The 25513-nt window shown below is 35.0% G+C and overlaps 1 protein-coding gene across 2 annotated transcripts in view; it reads right to left on the reverse strand.

Annotated features, from left to right (window-relative positions):
• Positions 1 to 25513, reverse strand: part of Snf4agamma (SNF4/AMP-activated protein kinase gamma subunit) — a 141470-nt gene that overhangs the window by 99368 nt on the left and 16589 nt on the right. The window contains exons 1-3 of one of the 2 annotated variants that reach the window (XM_076768551.1): positions 25210 to 25240; positions 15450 to 16169; positions 10745 to 11307 (exon numbers count right to left, since the gene is read on the reverse strand). In XM_076768551.1, the coding sequence (XP_076624666.1) occupies positions 10745 to 11307; positions 15450 to 16169; positions 25210 to 25225 (1299 nt within the window). In that variant the 5' untranslated portion in view covers positions 25226 to 25240. Of the gene's footprint in view, positions 1 to 10744; positions 11308 to 15449; positions 16170 to 25209; positions 25241 to 25513 lie in introns of those variants that run through there. The other variant, XM_076768558.1, reaches the window with a different exon arrangement.

Genomic DNA, 25513 nt, shown 5'->3' on the forward strand with positions numbered 1-25513 from the left:
ATTAGCAAATTTTAAAGTACAGTACATTAAGTGATTAAATTAAGTTGGTGCATTGTCCTTCATTAATTGTACAGTGCTGCATAAATCCTTGAAATCCTTCCAATTATTTGGGAGATCAAAGACAATAGAAACAATGTCACAATGGTTGTAGCAGAATATAATTTCATCGTTCTTATCATATATGAAAGAATCATACAATAATCTATTTTAAACATAAACTAAAAAGAATATTTAAGAAATGTTATTATACATTAATATACGGTATCGAAATAATTGTAGACGAAAACAGAAATACGCATAGATATCTTCCTACTGAGAATACAATGATAACGTGTTAAATCGAGTATTATGAAATAGAAAGTCTACAAATTGCACCTTGCAATAAAAATGAGACCCACGTTATCGCGTATTATCTATCCTCTTTGAAGAAGAAGCAAATCGAATCTTACATAAATAAAAACGTACACACTCGTATCGTTAATTTTCTAAAATTAACGCGGCTCAAATTTAAAATTATCATTTTAAAATGACTCTTTAATTTGTCTAACGACGCAAATGTTTCGTACCCGTATCCTATATTCCGGAATAAAATCACAGAACACACTTTCCGCAGCATCCTGAAGTTTCCGCGACACGCAAGCTTTAAGGATCATATCATGCTCGAACTACAAATCTCCACTTGTATATTTTTCGTCGTCACAAACACGATGTTACCCGGCACGCGAACATTTTTCACGATTTCGCGCTTTTGTCCGTCTTCGCCGGAACCATCATTTCAATTTATCGTTCGAATAAAGCCAACTGATGCTACGTCGATTCGAAGAAACAGTACAGGCACAACGAATCCGTAGAAATTCAATCGATCGCTGTTATTGTATTCACGGCCAAGAATATTAATTCCACTTCTGTTTTTCAGCAATTTTTAAATACATTAAAATTAGATAATCTTTGCTCAGATTCTGAAAGTTAATGAATTGGCTTTGAAAAGTCAATAAAAATTCTTCCACGCTAATCTCGAAACGAAAATAAAAGCGACCTTCTTGATACTTATCGTATCTCTCATCGGTTAAACATTCTTTCACGCGACACTTTTCTCGAAATAGTTTTCAATAATTTTTTATCACAATACAGTAACAAAAATATGTATGCTATTCTATACAATAAAAAACCTAAACATATATGACTATGTTATAGTCATTTCTAAGATCAATTTTAAAAACTAATTAACAATTTTGTATCGTGATATTTTCCTGCGCTAAAATTTGAAATAACAGACGAATTTTTAAAGAACTTTGTACATCATAATTAACCCTTTCGAACCTGATTTGGAGTGTTGCCATCGAGTTCGAAAAGGTTAAAATCTGACTGATCCAAAAATTGTGAAATAAAATGATATTCATAAAAAAAAAATTCGATGAAAGATTATACTTCTTCGTATAATAAACGAGGGATTCGAGATGGACCTTGGTATTTATCGAGTATCATTCCGTCTTTTGTAAAATCGGTACTGTTTTTCCTCAACGCGTAAGTATACACACGAAAATCCCGAAATGTTTCGTTCGATGTTCCAAGCACGACTGGCATTTTGAATCATGGCTGCACGAGCTCAACGTCTGATACAAAATATCACGTGAGCTACGTGATACAGTTGGTAGAGGAGCGTTATGAAAACGTAAATAAATCTCGGTTGAAATTTACAGAGCATAGGAAACAGGAAGAAAATCAAACACTTCAACGTTACGTGTAACCGATGATTTCGAATAGTATCATCTCGCGAACAAGTTTCTCAAAAAAAAAGAAAAGACTTAATCTTGTCATAGATCGTATTTTTACGAAGTATACTCCAAATCGTATACATACGTTCTCGCTATGTGTTTAATTCATCGAATACTGCTCGAGTTCAAAACCAGAAATGTCGCGTATGTTAATTGAAATAAATATAGAAACGATCGAATACGTATTTTCTATGCAACATAAGAAAAAATGAAATCCAAGAGGGGATATGATCGAGTTGCAGCTATTGAGCGGTTCTCTTTCAATTTCATTCACTGTTCTGTCATGAATTTCAACGAGTTCTGCATTTCCATTGTTCCCCATATAACTGCATCATAAAATGACTCATGTATTTTATAGAGTAAATCATACTACGTTCTTGACTTTCCTTATCTCTTATAACTTAATATTTTAAGATTCAACAATGAGTTATAATTGTTATCTCGAAGATCTTCTAATTGTATAATCGTGTTACCGAAACTACTTATTCTTTTTCCAGAACAATTATTTCTTTATCGACAGAATTGTCTTAATTCTTTATCGGTTTGCGACATGCACTGGACAAACCGTATAATATTATGAAACATTTTTCAAATTTTACAGGAATCTTTATCTGCTCTACCTTGCATCGACTTCTATTTATAGAAATGGAGATAAAACAACAGCAGGAAAAACGCATACTCGTTGAACTTGATGCGTTAATAACAAAAAAAAAAAAAGAATAAATTTAAATATTTAATTTCTGATCTATTCTAATTTCGTACGACTATTTGTTGAATTCTTAATATTGCAGATAGCGAAATAGAATTGTAAGGAAATAGAATTGATTCTTGAAAGCGAACCGATAATATTTATTTTTTTTTTAAGATTGTTAACCGATACTAAACACGATCAACTGTATAAACTGTTATTTAAGTCAGACAATACAAAAATCCAGACAATCGACAGACACTGGTACACGATTAGGTTGTGCATACATGAATCATTCTAATCATAAATCTAGAAAACAGAAAATTTTATTTCCCAAGAAATTGGAAACAAGAGCCAAGCGGAATAAATAACATCGCCCTTTGAAAAAGAACAAGACCGTTGTGGCCAAATAGAAAATTTGTGTCAGATCTGAATCGGATACTAAGTAGGACAAGCTACACCACAGAAAATTTATTCTGTGATCGATGCTGTGTTGCATGAATTTAAGCTCCCAGAGTCTCCAAATTGAAAACGACATTTAACGTAAAAATACCAAATTTAAAAAAAACCGTATTATTTAAAAAGTTAAACTGTTTCTTACAAGGAATAATAGATATCACCAAACTAAACACTATCAGAATCACATTATTATATTAATAAAATAAGAGAATATAATATACAATGTCAAAATATTCTTTGACTTCAAAAACCTTTAATTAATGACTAATTATTTTAATTCATAGTATATATTATTATTTAAGTTATTCGTTACACGTAATCCTGAAAAAGTCTTTCATCTTAGGCTGAAACGTTAATATAAATAAAACATTAATCGTATTGTTCTCACAATAAAACAAATCCAAATTAAATCCATTTTGTTTAAAAACATAATCAATGTTTACGTTCTAATTTACGCTACTGTGATTAGATAAAGTTTCAAATGTAATCATTCATATTTTCACAGAAAACGGTGTTGGAAACAGGATTAGGAGTTCTATCAATCATATTTTGTAAAAATATATCTCACTTTAGATGAGAGTCTCCATTGCGCCTTTGTTAAGTCTAATACACCCTGCCAATAGTCAATCAATATTTAAGCTCAAATAGATAAGATTACCAAATATCCTGATCGACGATAGAGATCACAGTTAACAAAGTTTGTAAACAAATGTGTAGAAGCACTTCACGCAAGTAAGAAGTATCCAATCTACGATGTATCATTTTTTCGATTTGTTAAAGAACTGTTATCAGTGAAACTACTAACAAGAAATCGAAAACAATTGTACCTAAATGCAGAAAATAGATATCGTTAGTATTCTCTGCTTTCGCTGGGTGAAAAATGTGAAAACCAATTGCATTGCATCCATCAATCGTCTTACGAACTTGGATGAACGGTTTCTGACGCAATCATCGAACTTTCTACGCGTGAAACGTAACTGCAATAAAAAGAGCTAATTAACGTTTAGCTTGATACTAGTTCTGAGATGAAGGTGATTCGATAAATTAAGCGCTTTAGTTTATAGACACAACGCATTAATCAGTGCAGCTTTTACTGCACGTTATTAGAACTTAGGCGTCGCGTTGTGCATCAAAAAGACGTATTACGTAAAATCGTGATAAGAAATTATACGAAAGATAAAATGATGTGAAAGGTGATGTACCAGCGCTAAATACTACAACATCTATTTAACAACCCCATCGATTTAATCATTTAAACGCAAACATCAAATACGATTACCGCAACGTATTTTGAATTATAGATCGTGATTATCATCAGTTCTGTCCTAAACAATTCATATGTTGCTCGAAACAATTAAAGGATCATATTTCTGTGGTACTTATCAAAATAGACCATCAGGGATGAATTAAATAAATATGAACTTCATATATAGTAACTTGTTTTTAATAAAAAAAATTGCAACCTCGAATACGAACCTGGCGTTTTCGTTCTGAAAGGTCGAATGAAGTAACAGTTTACGAACTGTTTGACAAAACTCAATCTTGACTGTTGAAGAAGTGGCTCAAAAACTGAAATTAACTCACTCTGTAATATAGTCCACCAACGTTTAAAATAGACTAGAAATAATTCCAAATTCGAACAATGATTGGTGCGTGAATTGTCAACAAGATTGAATTGTGAAGATAAACAATGAATACTGTATAGTCATACTATACTTTAAAGACGATGAGTCACTCATGGAAAAACCGCAATATTAAAACCGATTCCAGGGCTACATTCACGGAACGCTTTATTATCGGTTTAAGAGAACATAAAACAGTATTTGAGTTGTATTACAACTCAATTAGATCATTATAAATGACATAGAACTTTGTTTAGTTCTGATAACGCGATGAAATATGTCTTGGAAACGACACGTAATAAACATTAGAAGGCCCCAGTCGACAAATTATTGATCATTCGTGATATTTATTGAATACTATTCCGTCAAATTCTTCGCGATAGAAAGTAAAAAGTCCTTAAAGTTACTCGACTTAAAAACCCACGGGATCGAAATTAAGATGAAATTGAAAAAATCTTACCAAAAAAAAAAAGATAACAAGAAATAATTGTACAAAAGGCAACAAACTTTACGTTTAATTAGTCACTGACAGAAAGTTGTTTACCACGTTTCGAATGTATACCAATAAAACGTTACTTATGGGAAGACATAGCAGGGTGGACATAACCTCAAATTTTATTCGAGTTCGCGATAAAGCGTAGATTGACTGTACGAAATGGGTCAGCGATACCGTGTATAGGAAATGGTATTTGGCGTTTTTATTTCAAAAAGTCATGAATAGAGGGACGTTTTGAATATGTACCTTGTACGTTCCACGATCTGGACAAACATCCAAATATGGTACAAGAGAGTATTTCCGAATTCTGCCCAGCGACGCCGCCGACATATTTTCACGAGTTACACAGAAAACAGTGCACCACCCGAGGTTTTCAAATGTTCATACCGCGAGGACCGGGTGTTCATCGAGATTTCAACGGTGACTGACAATGCTGGCACTCGTGGGTGGTAGAAGGTACCGGGATACACTATCGCCTGATATCTTTTTATTCTGCCGAGAAACCGTATCGATAATGATTTTCCCTGGAGGATTGTTGTAATATTCTCTTATCTCGGATGAATTGTGATTAGCACGATAAATGTCTGGTATAGCCTCACTGCTACTCTTTCGCGGGCGCGAGAAACGTTCAACCGAGATTTCAAAATATCCTCTTACCTGGAAACTCGCAATCGAAATTCTTACTATCAGAGTACTTCCCGCGAAAATGTAAACTGCATCGTCCATCTTTTTTTTCTTTCTTTCATTTGCATATATTCTAATAGACACTATGAAAATATGTATCTAATTAAACAAAACTATCGCACATTTTTTATGTTAATAACGAGCAGACCCGCCTCTACATTTTATACTACCTCGATCATTCGATGAAACGATCTTTTGTATAATATTCCGATCTACATCTGTCCGTGCACGTAACAGCCTTCCTTTCGATTCATTAGTATTTTCGTATTTTTTGACCATGTGTGGCAGACATGCAAGCTCGATCTGATATGTAACTATTTAAGTGCAACGAAGAGACAGAACAAAGGAGTAAATTACTTCATTTGTATTGACAAATTACTTGCTGTTGTGACACGCGCCTCGAATGTTCAACTTCAATTCGTCTTACGAATAATTTCGCAAAGATGGCAGCTGGTATCTCAGCGTATCGCGTCGCCATCTACCGATTGCCACGAAAAATATTTAGAACCGCGTTGCCGAGGAGTGAACGTTCAACGATAAAGACGTGCTCCGTGATTTTCTTAATCGCAATGAAAACGATTAGAGTCATCAAACAAGTCAAATTATCATCGAACGTGAGGCCGAGAGATTTGAACGAACAAAAGATACATGAAAATGTCAAGACTGAAATAGATTAACTGCACACCGGGATGCAATTACTCAGTCCGGATGCCTGTAGCGAAACGAAGCACGTGTAAAATTCTTTGTACTCTAAAACGGGCTTATGAGTCGTCAGACGGCTGTGTTACGCAACAAAGAGTAAAATATCGCAAACAACAAATAAAGCGCGTTTACTTCGTTTAACTCTATCATTTACCTTTAGAAATATACGAAAGAAATACTTTTATCATATAAAATACGCGCTTAAATACCGTCGTTTATTGTAATATTTTTCCCATTGTGTTAATAAGCTTGATCGTAATTAATTAAAATTCGTACAAGTTCTGCGTATACTATAAATTTGTACGCAGTATTTATCCAGCATTATCCGATGTAAATTAACACTTTGTATGTTACACGTATTAGCATATTTTGAATCCAAAATTAGATATGATTTATTTACTAACCTAATCTCTACGCATAGCTACTTACGTGAGCAATTCACGTACAAAAGCATCGACAAAGGAGGCCTTACGTGACGAGATATCCGTCATAACAGTCCTCAACGCATTGTAATTCGTCTTTCAACCGAATCGATAGAGCTTAAAGGAAGCCTTGTACCTACGTCCCCCTTTCCCCATCCTTCTACATGAATCATTAAAGCCACATCGAGATCTGGGCCAAACGATATCGTGAATTTAGGAGCATACATCTTGAACATCTTTGTATCATTTAATAACATTATATGATTTCATACGAATGATTGTATTCAAATTTATAGCACACGGCCTTGACTTGATTATGATGGTAACGTGCACAAACTGATTAACTGTTTTAATCCATAGAGTTTTATCGTTTTACCTTGGGTGAAACTTTGGTCATTTCTGTTTCTAACTTTACCGACTTTCTACAATAAATATACGCTACACGAAACAATGAATAAGATTAGCTACAGTGTTTTCACTGACTGAATGCTTCAACACTTAAATTAGTATTATCGAACTATTATTTATTTACTACTTCGAACCACATATGGTTTATATAGAAAATAAAACGCAACGATATTAAATTCAGATTCAATTAAGGTCACCATCTTATGTTCTCTTTTCGTATAAAACAAATTCTTCTAAGATTTGCTATAGTACATATCACTAATTATCAGACTATTATCATACTGAACCAAACAGGATTTCTATTATTGTTAATCTTTGACTCATTCTTCGAAATTATCTTTCTTTGTTTTATTCAAACGCATAATGCGACTCAAAGTGTATTATGAGTCAAAATAACCATATATTCGTTCATTACGTTCGCCTCAACTGTTGGAGGATCGAAGCATTCGTGCTATGAATTAAATTTCTTCGTTGTAAAAGCGGAATTAGCTGCACCGAGGTACACTGTAAAATCGACCTCGATTGTTTTAACGATGAAAAAGGACTTCGTTAGCAAGGTCCGTATTCGTAACTCTGGGCGCTTCGTGACCAAGGTAATCTACCCTTTCCAGAGAAAGAAGGTAAGGCCCTCAAAGTTCCATGCAGCCGGTTCGTCGAACCTTTCTTTTTATAACCGTGCAACACCATGGTTATACCGAGCATCGGCCGTTAGCCTGGTTGTTTACGGAAGCAGTCGCACACGATTCGCGAGTGCAATTTCACGAGTATAAATCATAATTTGGAAAGCTCCATATTTCATCGTTGTCGGATATACGAACTAACGTTAACAAGAAAAGTTGAACTTGGTAACTGTAAATTAAATAAAAAATACCACGTAAGTTTCGATAACTGATTTGCCCAAATATAATATTCTTCGATCGAACAAATAATGTGCCGTTGTGTAAAAATAAATAAATTAATTATAAAATCTCAGAAACACGCTCAGCCATATTGATTATATTTTCATTGCCACTGGATTACGCGTACTCTCGCAGAAAGTTAAAATCGAGATAAAATATTCTGAACAATGTCGAAGCTGAAGCGAAATTAAAATTGATAATTATACAGTGAAATTAATTCAGATATTTAATTAATATCAAATTCCAAATGTTTGCAGCCTGACGAATATATACAATCGTGTATATACAAAATATCTTTCTTCTATTGGAGAAAATTATCAACTTTAATCTGACACTGAAAATTCTTGTAATATTTATTGCAAGTTTGTAGTAACGCTATTTTCATGCTTAAGTTTTTACTTTAAAGTAAAATTTCCGTGATACCAATTTTCTAAACTATACGACAAAAGGCGATAAATTAATCTCGAGCATCCAAGATTGCTGAAAGTACATTTATGATATTAAACAAAAAAAAATCACCTTGATGAGATCACGCGCGAAGCGGAGTTGCCAATCGATGATCGTACACTCGCGTGATTGGCCGTTCGTGACGACCATAATTCCACAAGTGATCATACCCAGCGACCACACCTTGCTCGTTGTGAACGACGCTTTAAATGGTCGCTCGTTCGTAAGCAAATATGCAATACATTTTTGTTGCGTTTATTATTATTAGAACCAGCCACGCGACTTTTTTTTCGTTGAAATTATTTTTTGTACGAACAAATGTTTCTTTTTTTTTGTATTTCCGCCGGAAACAAAATGTAATATCAGTATTGGCCATTTCCTGTTCAAGCACGAGCGAATTCGCTCAAAAGACATCATCAACTAACGAAACCTATCAAGAGATTAGTTTTAGTTGTCAGTAACGTTTTGTCGCATTGTTAGAGAAACATGCAAATAGCCGTGTCGCAATCTGAAACTCAATCCTCAATTTTGTTCTATCACGCGTGAGCAGGATACTCTTGCACCACTGACTTTCGCAACAGTTCATACCGCGTCCATGGTAAACAAATTTGCAAGACCGTTCCTCCTCGTAGCAATTAGTCGATTACTGCAATTAGACGGGTCGGGCCGTTCCTCTTAAGCATATGGAAGAATTGTTCCATGAATTGTACTATTCGAGCGATACAGTGACCGTGCTGTTCATGATAATAACTTATAAATTACTAAGTCTTCTAGTTATAGCGAATAAAAATATATATACAGGAAAAATTTTAATGGTGGATTCTAGAAGCCAAAATAAAACGAAAATCAAGAATACCAATTTGTTGACGAAGGCTTCGTTAAACAGTTATTAACGTTTAAAGTTCCCACTGTACTGAATTTTTTTCTCGAAAATGCGCAAGATTTTGGGGGTATGTCTATTGGCCAAAAATAATTGTAATTGACCCCCGCAACCGACAATAATTTTTCCAAAACAATTTGAAATTTTTTTTTTCCGTCGAAAAATTTCACACCATCCCGAATTTTTTTCTCGAAACTGGGTAGAATTTCGGGGGTATGTGTAATAACCAAAAATGATTGTAATTGACCCCTGCAAACGAAAATAATTTTTTCAGAACGATTTGAAATTTTTGAATTTAATTGGTAACAACTTTTTAACGAAGCCTCCATCAACAAATTGGTATTCTTCATTTTCGTCTTATTTTGGCCTCTAGAATCCTCTATTAAAATTTTTCCCAGGGGTGGCCGAACACCCTGTATACAGAGCACCAAGTACCAATACTATTCTTGAGTATTTTACTTTTTGTAATAAGTATGGAAGAATGTCGAATTTAGTTCTTATTAAAGTTTAATATCCAACTTGATATACGCGAAGTAAATTTTCAAGAAACAAAGCAAAATTACTCGTTAACTATTACGTTTAGCACTAATATTATAAATACTGTTGTACTCAATATTCAACATGTATTGAATGAAGTATAATTCATGATACGACTGAAAAGGAGATTCTTTGTGAAAAGAGTGAGTCAATGATACAAAATGAAATTATTTCTTACAAAATTGCAGTTTCAATATACATACATACACTCTTCTATGCTTTTACTAACGCATCTTTTATTATTTTAAGTACTGACGATAGCATAATTTGCTTTCAAACAGTCGTACTATGTTACTTAATTCTTGGTTTCTATCCAATTGTTATATCACGATACCGTATAACAGAATATTATCAAGGATGACTTCTCAATGTCTATTCATACGTTTACGATAGCAACATTTTGAGAATGATTAGACTTTCAATCATTTAATAATTTAATGTGTCTGTGAGACGCTCACGACGATACGAGCCTGTACAGTTTACTGTAACAATTTATATTTTAAACTTAAAATTTTTTTGCTTGATGAGAATTCGATTGCAAATAAACACGATTAAAAAAATACGTTTTCATAACATCGGTCAGTTTTTAAACTTGATATTTTCAAATAAGAATACTTCGTACAAAGAACATTTACTTCACAGTTTCAACTTATTCGACAGTTTCGAAAATATGCGATTAAAATTCCACAAGAAAAAAAGAACAGTACCGAATGAATTTCACCTACCTTTCTCTTTCTTTCCTGAACAAAATCCACCCTTCGAATCCAGACTTCCTCGGTGGAATCGTAATCGAGAGTGCTGGAACTGCTCGCCTGACTTTTCATTTCTATCAGGCTGCTGTCGAAAAACCTTTTATCAAGATGCGGACTGGGAAGCGGGCTGGTCCTCGAGAAGGTCATGCTGGTGGAGTACGTCGGCGGATCGGTCGCTGGAAAAGTCATTCCAGGCCCCGTGGTGTGCCTCCTCCTCAGCGGAGGCTTCGTGGTGGACGTTGGCGAAGTCACCGTGCACGTCGTGAATCTCGACGACGACGTTGTCGGCGTCACGCTGGTGGTCGTCGGGGTTGTCGTGATCGTCATCGAGGACGCAACCGTGGTTTTCAATTCGGATACGCTCGAGGTAGCATTAAACTTCTGATCGATCTTCTCCGAGCTGGATTTCTCGGAAGTGGATGGACTGGACGCTTTCGAAGAGACGCTGTCATTCTTTTCTTCCGGTTCCTCGATTTTCGCGACGCTCTTCTTGGTTCCGATGATCCTCTCAGGAATCGAGACGTCCACATTTTTCCCTGAAATACGAAGCGTGAATAAGTAAGAATGTGGTCGACGATCTCGGTGTGCAATTATGACAAAGAGGCCATTATTCAGTTCAGTTGCACTTGTGACACTCGGCTCTCCCAAGGTCTGCAATTACAAAGGCTCGCCTGTTACGTGGTTACGCGCACCGCTGTGTGATTCGACATACGTTCGTCTGCTTGGGTTGTACCACGCTGCGTGATAACCGTATCGTCTTTATACTTTCCTCGACGCACGAGTCTCGATGTATTAAAATGCGTGCAAGCACGACGACGAACGACGCGATTCCGGAGGACATTCGTTAAATATTCTGATTCTGAACTTTAAACCGAACGGCAAAATTCGATGCTCGTTGTTTTATTTTTATGTACATTCGAGGACGTTATGCATGAAATGGAATATCGTTTAAATGACCACAATTGTGTTTGGTGCAGTGAATACGATTAACCCAATTTTCGATGACTCTGGCACATAAATCAGGATGTATTTCACCAATATCACGAATAATGTTTGCTTTGTAATCGTCGAGTCTGTGGTTTATTGGAATACACGAGAAAAAGACTAATGGTAATAAGTTGCAAGATTTTGGTGGCCAGTTGATAGCTGCATTTCTCGAAATAATCTTATACTTGAACTAGATCTTGGAAGGATAAAAATCTTTAGAATCGTCACGGAATCGATAAATTTCAAATCTCAGGAACACTTTCCCTTGCAGTAGGAATGTTCTTTTCGCTCGTTGGAATATGTTGATCAACAACTAAACCAATGGTTTCGAATTTTTCCATTAAATGACGAATTGTGAGTTCTGTCGACTATAAATCAAAGTGCACGAAACGTTGTTCGAATCGAATAAGAATTTGGTAATGAATTATAATATATTCGATGAGCAACCGTGTATCTTTCCACGATGACTCGTAAAGCGCTGCTAAATACAAATATCACGTGACTCGAACAAGCAAATAACAAACATAGCGACTGGTAACAATCGATTCGATCGATCGAATTTAAAGTTTTATCACTCTTATTGGAAAACCCTGTGCCAAGAACGACGATTTGAGTAAAGAAACTAGATGCCAAGAACTACTGGACCGTTATGAACGTAGAATCGTGATTTCGACGACATCCTATAAATAAATATGCCAATTTTTTATTTAAAAAATTCGCTTGGAACAGGAGCAGAAGATAGCAGCGTGCACGAGTTTTATCAAGTTTGTTGCCCAGGCAAGAAACTGAAAACTAATTAAAAGATTTCGAATCTTGGAGAGATTGTAAAAGCTTACAGAACTTGGGAAAATTATAATTCTCGCTAAGATCCAGTTATTGTATTTCCAATTTCGGTGATAATCTATAAATACAATCTGTCGTTACCTAAGTAGAGTGACTTTTCGCGCTGTTGGTAGAAACGTTGCCAAACGGAACTAAACGAAGCTAAACCACCGGCCACGCGCTAATCTTAGCTCTCATTGAACGAGTGCGAGCTCCTTCTAATAGCTCCACGCGCGTTTTAATGCCCGAATCATGTTTCGTAATATGCTACTTTTCTTGTAATCTGCTATAGACATACGTGGCACACGACCGACGACCATCTCGAATCAACCTGATTCGAAAAATCAAACGATCAACGTGTTTAAACATACTCTATCCAATTTCTAAATTTTAATTAAAAATAAGTATCACATTAATTAGAACGAAGATTTTCGTTGCAGTTTCTTCGGCGCGATAACGTAATAGCTTTCTTCGGAATCAATACAACGCGCGAGCAACTGTTCCGCGTCAATTTTATTACCCAAGATATACTGCTTGCCAGAAAAATAATCCATATGCTTCAATGAATAATTCGTGGGTGATAAGTTTAACGAACGTAGAAAATTTTTTTAAAATTCTCGAGTCATGTAGCAAAACGATACTGTGTATATCTATCGAAGCCATTTCTTACGTTCATAGACTTTAATTTCTTGCAAATACGACTAGGCAGTGATTTGTGTAGCAAGATACAAGCGTCTAATAAAATTAATTCAATATTCGACTTCTATTCTTGTGTAATTAATCAATCGAAATTTGAAACAAATTACAACGCAATGTCAAATACACTCCGTATAAATTGATAACGATAAAGAAAAAATTTAGCTTAAACTGGTGCTTTTTAAATGTAGATAGCAAAAATAAAATACTCGAATGATTTATAAAAACAAGACTATTTATGAATTGTAGTGACGATCCAAGCACGGCGTATAAACGTTATTTGCGATCTAATAATATCAACACACATATTCATTAAGTTATATATCTCACAGACGACAAAATATCTAATTATATTGATACATTAATTGTTCGCCATCCCTAAGAATGTTTGACTCGCTAAAACTTTAATCGCGTAATCGCACGTTTTGAAATTCTATGAAAAATTTAATTTACCAAATAATTTTAACACTGCATTTTTAATATTCACCGACCGTCATCTTTTAAGAAAAATAAAATGTATAATATTTCAACGACAACATAAAATTTGCATATTTTTCTGACTGCTGCAGAAACCGGATACTATTACACGGTAGTATCGATCACTTTTACGTAATAAAAAAACCTAACAGATCCAGCATGATTCAGTACGTACGGTATTAAACAAGTTTTAATCGCCAAGGCACGGTACTTAAAAAAAGTATTTATTGAAAATTATCGAACGTAAATTACCCGGCTGTTGAAATAGATTTACGATACGTTGATTGAGGCTTCGTTAAAAAGTTATAGAAACATTTCCGGTCACACAGTATATTTTTGGTAAAGAATTTTTTTCTCGAAAGTGCGAAGGATTTCAGGGGTATGTCTATTAATCAAAAATGCTTGTAATTGACCCCTACAACCGAATATAATTTTTTTAGAACGATTTGGAATTTTTTAATTTTGCCGAACAATTTGTCCACCTTTTGCAATTTTTTTCTCGATAGTGCGTAGGATTTCGGAGGTATGTCTATTCACCAAAAATGCTTGCAATTGACTCCTGCAACCGAATATAATTTTTTTAGAACGATTTGAAATTTTTTAATTTTGCCGAAAAATTTTAGCACATACTCGAATTTTTTTCTCAAAAATGGGTAGGATTTCGAGGGTATGCCTATTGACCAAAAATGATTGTAATTGACCCCCGTAACCGAAAATAATTTTTCCAGAACGATTTGAAAGATGTTGTTTTCGTCGAAAAATTTAGGCACCTATCCCCCTGTCGATTTTCCTTGAAAATTTGTTTTTTATTTTTAATACATTTGTTTCACGCTCTACAGAAAAGTTGTCTAATACTTTTTTGTAGGTACCCATGAGCTCTACTTTAGAAAAAAATTTCACTGAAATATATTTACAATTGTAGGAGTTGTGGCTATTTAAAAATTGGACCATTTTTATGGGGTTTTTCTCATTTTGTAGGGTCAAGGACCAACTTTTCGAATATTTTTAGAATTTCTACATATTCTACACAAAAATACGCGGCGTTTGGCTTTTTGAACATTAAAATCGTCCAATCCGTTCAGAAGTTATGACGTTTTAAAGATTCGTATGAAAATTCGGGCAGACATTTCTGGCCAGAAATTATATTTTTGGTAAGGAATTTTTTTCTCGAAACTGAGTAGGATTTCGGGGGTATGTCTGTTGACCAAAAATGCTTGAAATTGACCCCCGCAACTAAAAATAATTTTTTCAGAATTAATTAAAAATTTTTTTTTTCGTTGAAAAATTTCAGTATCTACTCGAATTTTTTTCTCGAAACTGGGTAGGATTTCAGGGATATGTATAATGACCAAAAATGATTGTAATTGCCCCCTGTAACTAAATGTAATTTTTTTAGTGTGATTTGAAATTTTTTAATTTCGTCTAAAAATTTCTATACCTACTCGAATTTTTTTCTCGAAAGTGGGTAAGATTTCAGAGGTATGTGTATTCACCAAAAATGATTGTAATTAACCCCCGCAACTAAAAATAATTTTTTCAGGATGATTTGAAATTTTTAAATTTAATTTTTTAATAATTTTTTAACGAAGTCTCAATCAAGAAATTGATATTCTTGATTTTCGTCTTATTTAGGCCTCTAGAATCTCCCATTAAAATTTTTCGCAGAGGTGACCGAACACCCTGTATATCTCCTTACCTTCCTCGGTTTCATATTCATCCTCTTCCCTGCATTCTGATAATCTTCTTCCCCAAGGATAGGGGCTATGAGTTTGGTTTCTCGACGGTAGCCTGTTCACGTGAGAGAGGAAGTAATGATGGAAGAAACTATCAACACCGTCAGAGTCCTCTCCGGAGGACTGTAGCATGTCCTTAAGGGCAGCCAATGAGGTAATAGTGTTGTAATTGATGGCAGAAATCAAGTCATCCTCGATGTCACTGTCATCGGTGGTGTCGTCGTTTTTACTCTGATCCTCTTTCTTAATTTCGGGTTCGATCTTCTTAATCTGCTCGGTGTTCGAGGCTTCCGTCTTATCTTCCGAACTAGTTTCAGATTCGTCATCGGAAGTGCTCGTAGACGTTGTACTGCTAGAGGATTCTTCGTCCTTCTTACCATCGGTTTTCTCCTCCTTGAGCTCTTCGTCAGAACCTTTGCACTCGTCCTCTTCGTGCTCCTCCACGTCCTCGTCATCTTGGGACACGGCCTTCGACAATTTATTCAAAGCGTCGTCGTCATTCTGACCAATGTTCTCCAAATTCTTTAAATTCTTCAGAGTCTCTTGTTTCCCTAGGTCCTTGCTCAGTTTCACGTTGCTATCTTCCTGGCCCGTCATCTTCTTCTGATGCTGATTGTTACCGATCACGTCACACTCGTCCGACTCGTTCTGCTTGTCACCACCGGCACTCTCCATCGAGGAATCTGAAAATCGAAGTTTCTTTGATATTATATACGTTCACCAAATAACGTACGTATTTATCTTAGCTAGATTGAACGATTAAATCATAGAAATTTATGATTCGCTGGTTAAAAGAGACGATTGATAACCAAGTTGACTACGTTTTCTAAACGTGTACACTTTCAGATTCTTCTGTAACGTTGTTGCATAAAACTTCAAAGCGTAAATCACTCTACGACGTTGAAATCGTCCACTGGATGCGCAACAATCTAATACTTCCTGCGATTATCTTTGCAACCGGTTAAATGGTATTGCGATAAAAAGAATTCTCGTTTACGAGAAAATTTCATGTTTTTAAATCCTATTCGAAAAAAAGCTGAATATTCTGATAGACAAACAAGCAAATAACTATGATAGGCGAAATATAGGAAGGAAGCTAGATACGTCATTAAGGATTGTCTTTGTGACTCAAGGTTACAGTATCAAGCTTCTTCAAAGAGACGCCTTTTCTTGTGCATGAAAGGCCTTCTTCAGGACAGTTAACGATGGGTATACGGTGACTACTTGACTATTCATTGCACGATTATTTCGTCGTTCTTTGGACATTTTCATACCGCTTTAAAATGATCGTTCTAGACACTCTTTTGTGATCTTTTAAACGAAACGTTAAAGTTCTTGTTAAAGAACTTGGAACAGCACCTGCTCGAAGTAACTTATAATCAGGGTGATAACTAGGACACCGAAAAAAAGATAAAAATAACTTTTCAATCGATTAATTAAAACTCCAATAATATGCTCGTAAGTTGGCGCGCCGGCCGTCCTTGTACACGTGTCGTAGAAAATAAATATTTATAATTATGTACACTGATAGTTACGCACGAAAATCTACAAAAATACAGAAAGAAATTTACGTAACCATCAGCTTGAAAAGAAAATGGGTAATGTTCCATGCAAAAGTATCTGAAATATGGGGAAATGTCAAGGAACAATTATAATAAAAATCGAGATGGAACGTCCGCATCTTTCCATACAATGAGCAGTGGTTCTTATGAAGTACAATACCGAAGAAAAGTACTAAAAATATTTAATTAAGCGATGTAGCTTCTGTTCGTGAGAATGCTTGGCACAACAATTGTACCGAGAAACATAAAAAAAAGCTCGCGAAATATGACGACAATGGCATGTCCGCATAAAATTTAAATTGCTGTCCTATATAAGAACACGTCCTCCCTCTTATTGACCAACAGCACTTGATGCTACGATCCTAAAGGATCCTCCAAGAAACTTATGTTTCTCGCACAGTGTCTGCAGAAAAATAATTCCACCTTTTCAACGAACATTAATACAACTACTGTTTCAAGATATATTTCTTGATTTCTTTAAGAACAGATTTCAAATGCATTTACATTAACAAGTCACGTGAAACGTAAGAATACATAAACTATATTTGAATTACAAATACATCGTTACAAAAATTGTTTACAGACTTTTTGCGATAGTGTCGTAAAAACTAATGCTTTCACTCGGTGAGATGAGACCACTCATCCTTTTATTAAAATTATGCAAATTTAGGAAAAGAATTCTTGGTAGAAGTATTCTAAATTCTAATACAAATGTGATTCTTTAAATATTTTGGAATAACGTCGATTCGTAAACCGACAACATTGTGTTTAATTATTTTTAAGAGCATGTAATCTGTACCTAAAGCCATGTTCTGTTTTAAAAATAATTAAAACAGCTGAAGGATTAAGGCGAAAAAGCAAACGAATAACGAGACAATAAGTACAGAGAGAGAGAGAGAGAGAGGGGGAGGGAGCGTACACATCGATTTTCACGGTACACTGCTTAAAACAATTAAAAGATCACACTTCTACGCAAGTCGTGCTGTACATTCAATATTTACTCACTGACTTGCTTAGCGCGTTGAAAAACAACAAATTTAATACAACTAATGTAAGACATATCGAAACTCACACGGATCAAGTGTTTCAAAATGAACCAATTTTGTATAATTTCTATTTTCGTCGAATGACATTTATTTAACCCATTCAAACTTGTGTTTTAATGTACGTGGAACTTAAATTATAAAATAAAATAATAAATGTCAACGACATTGCAAATAGTTTGGCACTAATGCAACATAGATAATTTCGAGAAAAAATGTTGCCGAGAATATTTGAAATAATATTTTTAACGTAAAGCACATTTATTTTTCACTTATTCATAAAGACTTATGCAATAACCTAAATGTTTTCAGCATTGTGTATTCACCTTCAATTTCGACTCTTTGTCCGATGAATTTTATTTGAAATTTGAAAACCTTGATAGAAGGTTCATTTTTTGTTTGCCTAAAGTATCATAAAGCTTGATTCGACGAGCGTATACTTTCCAGTTCAAACCTTTGTGAAAGATCGTACGACAAATGCAAATTTCATGAATTTTAGATCTTACTAAAATGTAAAATCGTTTATATAGGTCATCCCCTAATTATGGCAAGCAGTGGGTATTTACTTTGAACTTCGACTTTACGTACGATGAATTCGGTGGTGGAACAAGCATATGGCAAATACGAATTTCATGCGGATAAATTGCGTATACTTATATTGAGAAGAAATACTCATAATTAACACATTTTAATTTGTCATGCTACGAGTCTCTGGTATTTGGTAATGCTGATCGATTAATAGTGAAACGAGGGGATTCTAGTAGAAAGTAAATGAAAATTAGTTCTTGTATTTTTCAAGATGCGAATAACGCCTTGTTGCATACGCGAACACGTCACTGGCGCATTGCGGTAAGTACGCCCTCTATTTCGTAACCGTGGAAACGTTAGTCTATATAGTAAGTTTTACCACGTACATTATACATTCGTACTTCGGTCTTTTATTGTACACGACACGGATAACAAGTAAATCATCACAATGGTTTAACAAACAATAAAAAAAACTAGAGTTAATTACAATCAATTTTGCCACGATATAATGTTTCGCTTTAATGTATTTATCGCTCGGTTGCAAAAATACAATTGCGATAAAACAAATCGAATCGAATCAAAATATGATAATAAATCAAAAATTACCGTATGATCGAACCTTCTCGCATTGTTTCTACAAAAGCTGTACGCATAATGTGGACGTTAATAAATATATAATTCATTCAAGAAAAAACGAAGTTTATCGTATCCGAGGTTAAATTAATGAACTTCGATAATGTTTGCCTGATTACCGATAGCATTTCAAAGCAGTCTAATTCCAGCTGAAATTACCGACTCGTTCGAATTATTAAACAATTTAAATTTTGAAATGCCAGAACACGAACACCTTGTTTGGTACGTTGTTTGATATCAAATTCCACGATTTGATATCAAATTCGAGGATCATCAAAAATGAATTTCAATGCAAAATTTAAGGGTACGGTGTAACGAGAGATACGTGTTAAAATCTGTTTAAAGTCATCGTTTAAAACATGTCTACTTCCCACGTAAACAGACAGATCGTATGAATAAATATATTTGCAATTTTGCACGTGTCAGACGTTTGTAGAATGTTATTGGTAATGTTGCAACAGGTACAGTTTGCTCAATAATAAAATTGCTTGTTTCGCGAGGATGCAAGCCAGGCTCCCTTTAACCAGTGGAATCTAATCAGATATAAAAGAAATATTCTTGCGTGAAGTACATGAAACGCTCTTTACGCTGGTTCCATTACGCGATAAAATGTTTGCACGCCTCTTTAAATTAAAAGCCGTATACAGAATCAACTCGTACCCAAGAAAGCAGACGAAAACTATTTGATTCGTAAACTATACTCGAAGAATATAGTCGTAAAAGAATCGAGGAACGCTTAAAATATAATCATATTTCGATTCGTGGTTCGAATAAACTCGTTCAAACAGTCCACTGCATATCGATAAATCATTCCCACTAACCAGCGATGTATTCATAGACTGAGAGCAATTAACGGATCGCGTTACTAGACAGAAGGATGAACCAAATACGAAACTTTCGCACAGTATTTCATTCAATAAACGCTGTGCATTTATCGTGGTACGTATTATATTTACTTAACGTCTAACTTGTACGTCACATTGGAGCTTTTAAAGTATTAAATACCTAACGGAATCGTTCGATCGACTAGTTAATTCATTATTGATCTTCGTTAACGTGTATTGGAATAATTTTATCTTCCGAATATAATGGATGAAACGATAGGTAAGACCGATAAGATAAATAACTTTCCGTGCCGATATATCAACATAGATGCAATATCTAATCCGTAAGAGGTAAACGTATTAAATATCATCGACCAGATAACAATGTTGTAACGTTTGCAATGTATCGAGTAGCGTGGGTAAGGAGTTGGCCCAAGATAAAAATGTAAAATTCACTTCCGTCTACGCCGAACTTTACCAGAAGTCGTGGCGGGAATGCTATCGTTTAATATGTACGATCTTGATAGAAGTATATGTATAGTAAAGTGACGGCGATACGGGCGGACAGATATCGCAGGAACAAATGTATATCTTTGGCGGATGGCCAGGTTCGTTTCGCGAATACTTGTTTACCGCGTGCTAGAGAATGACGTAAAGCTTTATTGGGCTCGTGGACCGATCCGGGACACGTGACAATCTATGTAAATACATCAGAGTCAGTCGGGGACCGAAATCAAAATGACCAATACCGGCGCCGACAATATAATTCGTTCCTTCGAACAAACATCGACGGAATGCAGAGACGTCGAACGTCAGAGCTCTTGCAATAGTAGACTTTGATATTGGACACCGAAAGGACCGATGTTTATAGCCAGTTAGGCACGTTCATTGAACGGGTATATGCGTTCGAAGCACGTGCTAGATTGTATCGAATGCTTTCGAAGAACAACAGCATCCGATTATGCTACAGATTCGTAGAATAGTAATCCTCGACGGTCAACGATACAGCGAAGTCTTGCCCGCTGTGTGGACACCTTTATACGATCTTGATCGACGCAACAGACGCGATCGAATCAATACCAATCGATCGTTAATGAGATCTCGAGTGCCGTGGATCAATATTTTGCCAATTTCTGAACTAATTTAGTTCGAAAGCTTTTCGATTAGATCCTCGTAATATTTAATCTGCTGTAGCGTATTGTGATTTTAAACCCTTTCTGCTCTAAAATGAATTATTTAAAACTTACTATAACCTAAAACCTAACTTAGTACGTGAACAAATATATTTTGGACTCGATCGGTTGACTCGATAGAAAATTTTATACGCAGAGTGGCCCAGCATTCGCTACAACTGGAAAGAAAACGATTCTTCGTGCAAAAACAAATAAAAAATATACAATAAAATTTTGTTTATTTCCGTTATCGAGAAAAACAGCTTTGAAAATCTGTCGTATCTATTTGCGTCTGACTAATTGTAAATCTTCGACACAGCTCTGTATGCAGCAACGTGGCAGCATTTTAGACAATCACTCTAATAGAATTAACCTTACAAGGTAACTGTCTTATCTTTATTTGCGAAACCATCCTAATCAAACACAGTCTATACTAAAATCTATTGTATCGACACTTATAAATACGTAGTCAAGTGTATGCGAACACGACAAATTTTCAAAGTTCTGTAAATCTCTGTATAATGGATTTCAATAGGATGGTTTTGTAAATAAAGATAAGACAGTTACCTACTAATTGTCAAAAATGTTCAAGTTCTTTCCAATTGTTTTTAATTGTTACAATGACTAAGGACTCCTAGTAAATAAAAACAACTTAATTTGCCAAATGGCACTATTTATTAAAACGTTGATAGTACCAATTGGAATCACTGACAAGTGAAATTATGAGATTTGGAGTTGCTTGCAATGTGGCATTGTTGAAAAAGAAGGCTGATATAGTATTAATCATCATTGCTAATAGATCAAAAATGTTTGATTGTCCAAAGTTACTCCACATCTGTTAATGATGTCCAACACACCTTTCACATTTACACTATCTATACCAGCTTGTCTCTATATTTGACAAATAAAGAACATGTCCGAATGTTTTTCCAAGACTCTTCCAACATTACCACGACCCTCGAACTTTCACAACTGACAAATGAGTCACACGCCGAGGTACGAATGTCAAAATTTTGCTCGTATTTACTTGACTCATACTCTGAAAACTTGAAAACTCGTGCAACTCTTGCAGTAACGTATCAAATATGTATTCGCTTCAGAATTTTAAAGACAGTTGCAAACCGCAGACGATTTGTTCAAAAACACCCGAGTTTCATAGTCTGTCTACCCACTGCCAGACACGTAAAAATAAAGCGACACATCATTCTATTCCTCGAAATTTCCACCACAAAGTGTGTGTTTCAAAAAGATGTATTTCGAACATCTCAGAGTACATTTGGAAAAAAAAACAAAAGAAATCACGAGTATTCTAATATTGAAAACTTAACTATTCTTTTTTTTTCAAACACGTGCGCACAATGTACACAATTTAATTATATAATAACGATCTATCCAAAGGAAGTAATTCGTGCAAGCAACGATAATTATACAAGATCACCAGACAAATACGAATTCGAACCGGAAAATATCTATTGCGTTGAAACGAGTATACTGTTTGCAGTATCAAATCAAATGTCAGCGTGTGGTGAAGGCGTGTTACCATGTATTTGCTGAAATCACGGGTACGTGAGAAGTCTAAGCACGGATAAATACATTAATAATTACAATTAAAATCGACTTACTGTCGCTAACAAATGTTCCATCGCTGCGAACTGCAAACTCCGTCTACAGCCGAAGAACTAAACCGCCAATAAATAAGTTAATATTGCAACAGTATCGACGCTGTTCGCAAAAGAGAGTGCACCTCTTCAAATATGGGTCATGAATCGAACCGATTTAATAGTAGCACATTCATAGGCGCTTGTGAAAAATTAAAGCTCTCCTCAAAACTATGGATACCAGGTACGAACGTATCGTTCACACTTGTACATAGAATTGCGTTTAAGGTCAACGTATTTGCTTTCTAACCATGAACGTATCTCGCATATTAATTTCTCAATTGAAAACAGGCTGTATTTTTGCACCTTTTACATGCAACTTGCTCCAATATTATAAAATGTGCTTCTACCTAATTTATTCGACTGCTCGTTAATTTCAAACTGTTCGCCGCTTGAATCATCGAACATTTTTTCTTTCTTCTCTTCCTTTCTTTCGAGAAAAACAGTTAGCCGTTTCTAGGCGAGTATTTTATGCAATGTCTGAGTGAAACTGCATTTCACCGTATATCGATGTCCCCGCTTATCTCAAAACCGCCATGAGGAAATACGGACTTTTATCGACGGTCGAAGAAAAATATCAGCTTTGTAGATAAGTTCGCTCTTATTCCTTGCAAGCAACAATAAAAACGCACGCTTCGGCGGACGCTGAAGCAGCCAGTAACGGTAATAACGACAAACGCGCGAAAGAAGTGAAAGGTTCCTATTTCTTGAAAGTGTTCAAGTAACACTCCGCTCTCTTGTCATTCTTGATAGCACACTTGCGTTTTCTAGTTTAAAAAGTGAACCACAGTAATTATTTTCTCGTTACCGTGAATATAGAATGAAATTACGACTTAAAGTGAAAAGCTTCTTTCAACGCTTTTTCGTACATTTACTACTTGTGTATTTCAGATAATTAAAGAAATACGTTCTAAGGTATCGAATCATATTAATATAATATCTAGACCTTTTCTTTTCGATGAAAAAATTTTTCTTTCTTTTTGATGAAAAAAGTTCAAAAATTATTGATTATAGTAAGTATGCAAATCTAATTGGTAAGTTCATAAATGACAAACGATAACATACTTTAAATGTAAATTCAAATTTATTTGATTAAAATTCTCAATCAACGTTGACATTTGACAACGTTTTTTTATTTCAATTTATATATTTAGAATTGAGTATGTATTAACAGATGCTGTTTATGTAGTCACTTTCATTGACGAATGATATTTCACGCTGTAGGCTTTGGAATACAGCATTCAAACTACGACAATGATAATGAAAATTGTACAAAAGTAGAACAGCAATAGTAAGGATAACATCTGTGACGATCATGCTGTGGTACAGGAGCAAACGATTTGTCTCTGAGAATTATCGATGATGCTTTTCTATTTCTGTATTTTTGCTCTCATATATCTATTATTGATTGCTTGACTACACAATTACGAAAATGAAGAAAAACAAAAATAGAAATGGACGTAACTAACGATGACTCAAAGTCTACAATGCGCTCGATGTCGGCATGTCCCTCAAACATATCAAACTGGATACATAACGCATTTAAATAACAAGTATAAACGCTTATTCATATCCGAAAAAACTCCAATAAATTATACGAAGCAATAACCAATATCGGTGACAGAGTTATGCAAAGAAACACATATTTTAATCGAACATTTAACCAAAATGAATTTAAATAAATGTAAATCTCTTGTTTTCGTACAGCATGTATTTTACGTTCGAGCGTACAACTGAATTTATGTCGCCGTTAGAAATTTATGATTTTACTCGATTTTATAGCCGTGGAATATATCCACACCATTCGATATATGACATAACCGATTCTTTTTTCCCTGAAACCTGTTAGGGTGCGTCCAAACTTGAGCCAGAGTCGAGCCAAGTTACTTGAAGCCACATTCCCGCTTAGTCGTGTTATTTTTTTAACGACACAATTAAAAAGGGGATATAGATTAATAATTCCGAAATACGTATAAATTAATTATGAATACTTTAACATTCATTTATCTTATTCCAATCAAAAAAGTACCCTGTCAAAAAACTATTCTGCAATAAAAGACACGTGTTCCGTAACTGAAAATTGTTCGAAACTTCAGAGTTATGTTTGTATTTATTTAACTACCACTTATACCGATGAAGAACAGTAAAAATCCATAAAATACGACCGTTTTGCAAGCATAAGTGTGACTTTAGGTGGTTCGAATCGACTCAAGTCTGGACCCACCCTTAACGATCCAATCTCCTTCGCTTGATGGTAGGTGTAGACACGCGAACGTACACTCATCGACAAAAATAATACGTACCAACTCCTTGATACATACGGTGGTTCGTATTAAAAACAACCTTCGAGCATAACGATATCTAGATACACACGGTGACCCTTTACTTTCTATCCATTATCGTTCTACGGTGCGGAAGTGATTCTGAAAGTGAAATCGGTAAAGGTAAATGCCCTGATAAGTACACCGCTCGTAATAATTTGAAGATCTCGAAACTAGAGAATAAACAAAATATCAGGAATATATATCCGACTGTGAGGTTTGTATTGTACCTTTTCTTAATCCTCCAATTAATTTAACAGTACGTAACTTAAACAATACGTAGTAC

Source organism: Colletes latitarsis, chromosome 1 (assembly GCF_051014445.1).
Source record: "Colletes latitarsis isolate SP2378_abdomen chromosome 1, iyColLati1, whole genome shotgun sequence".
Lineage (NCBI taxonomy): Eukaryota > Metazoa > Arthropoda > Insecta > Hymenoptera > Colletidae > Colletes > Colletes latitarsis.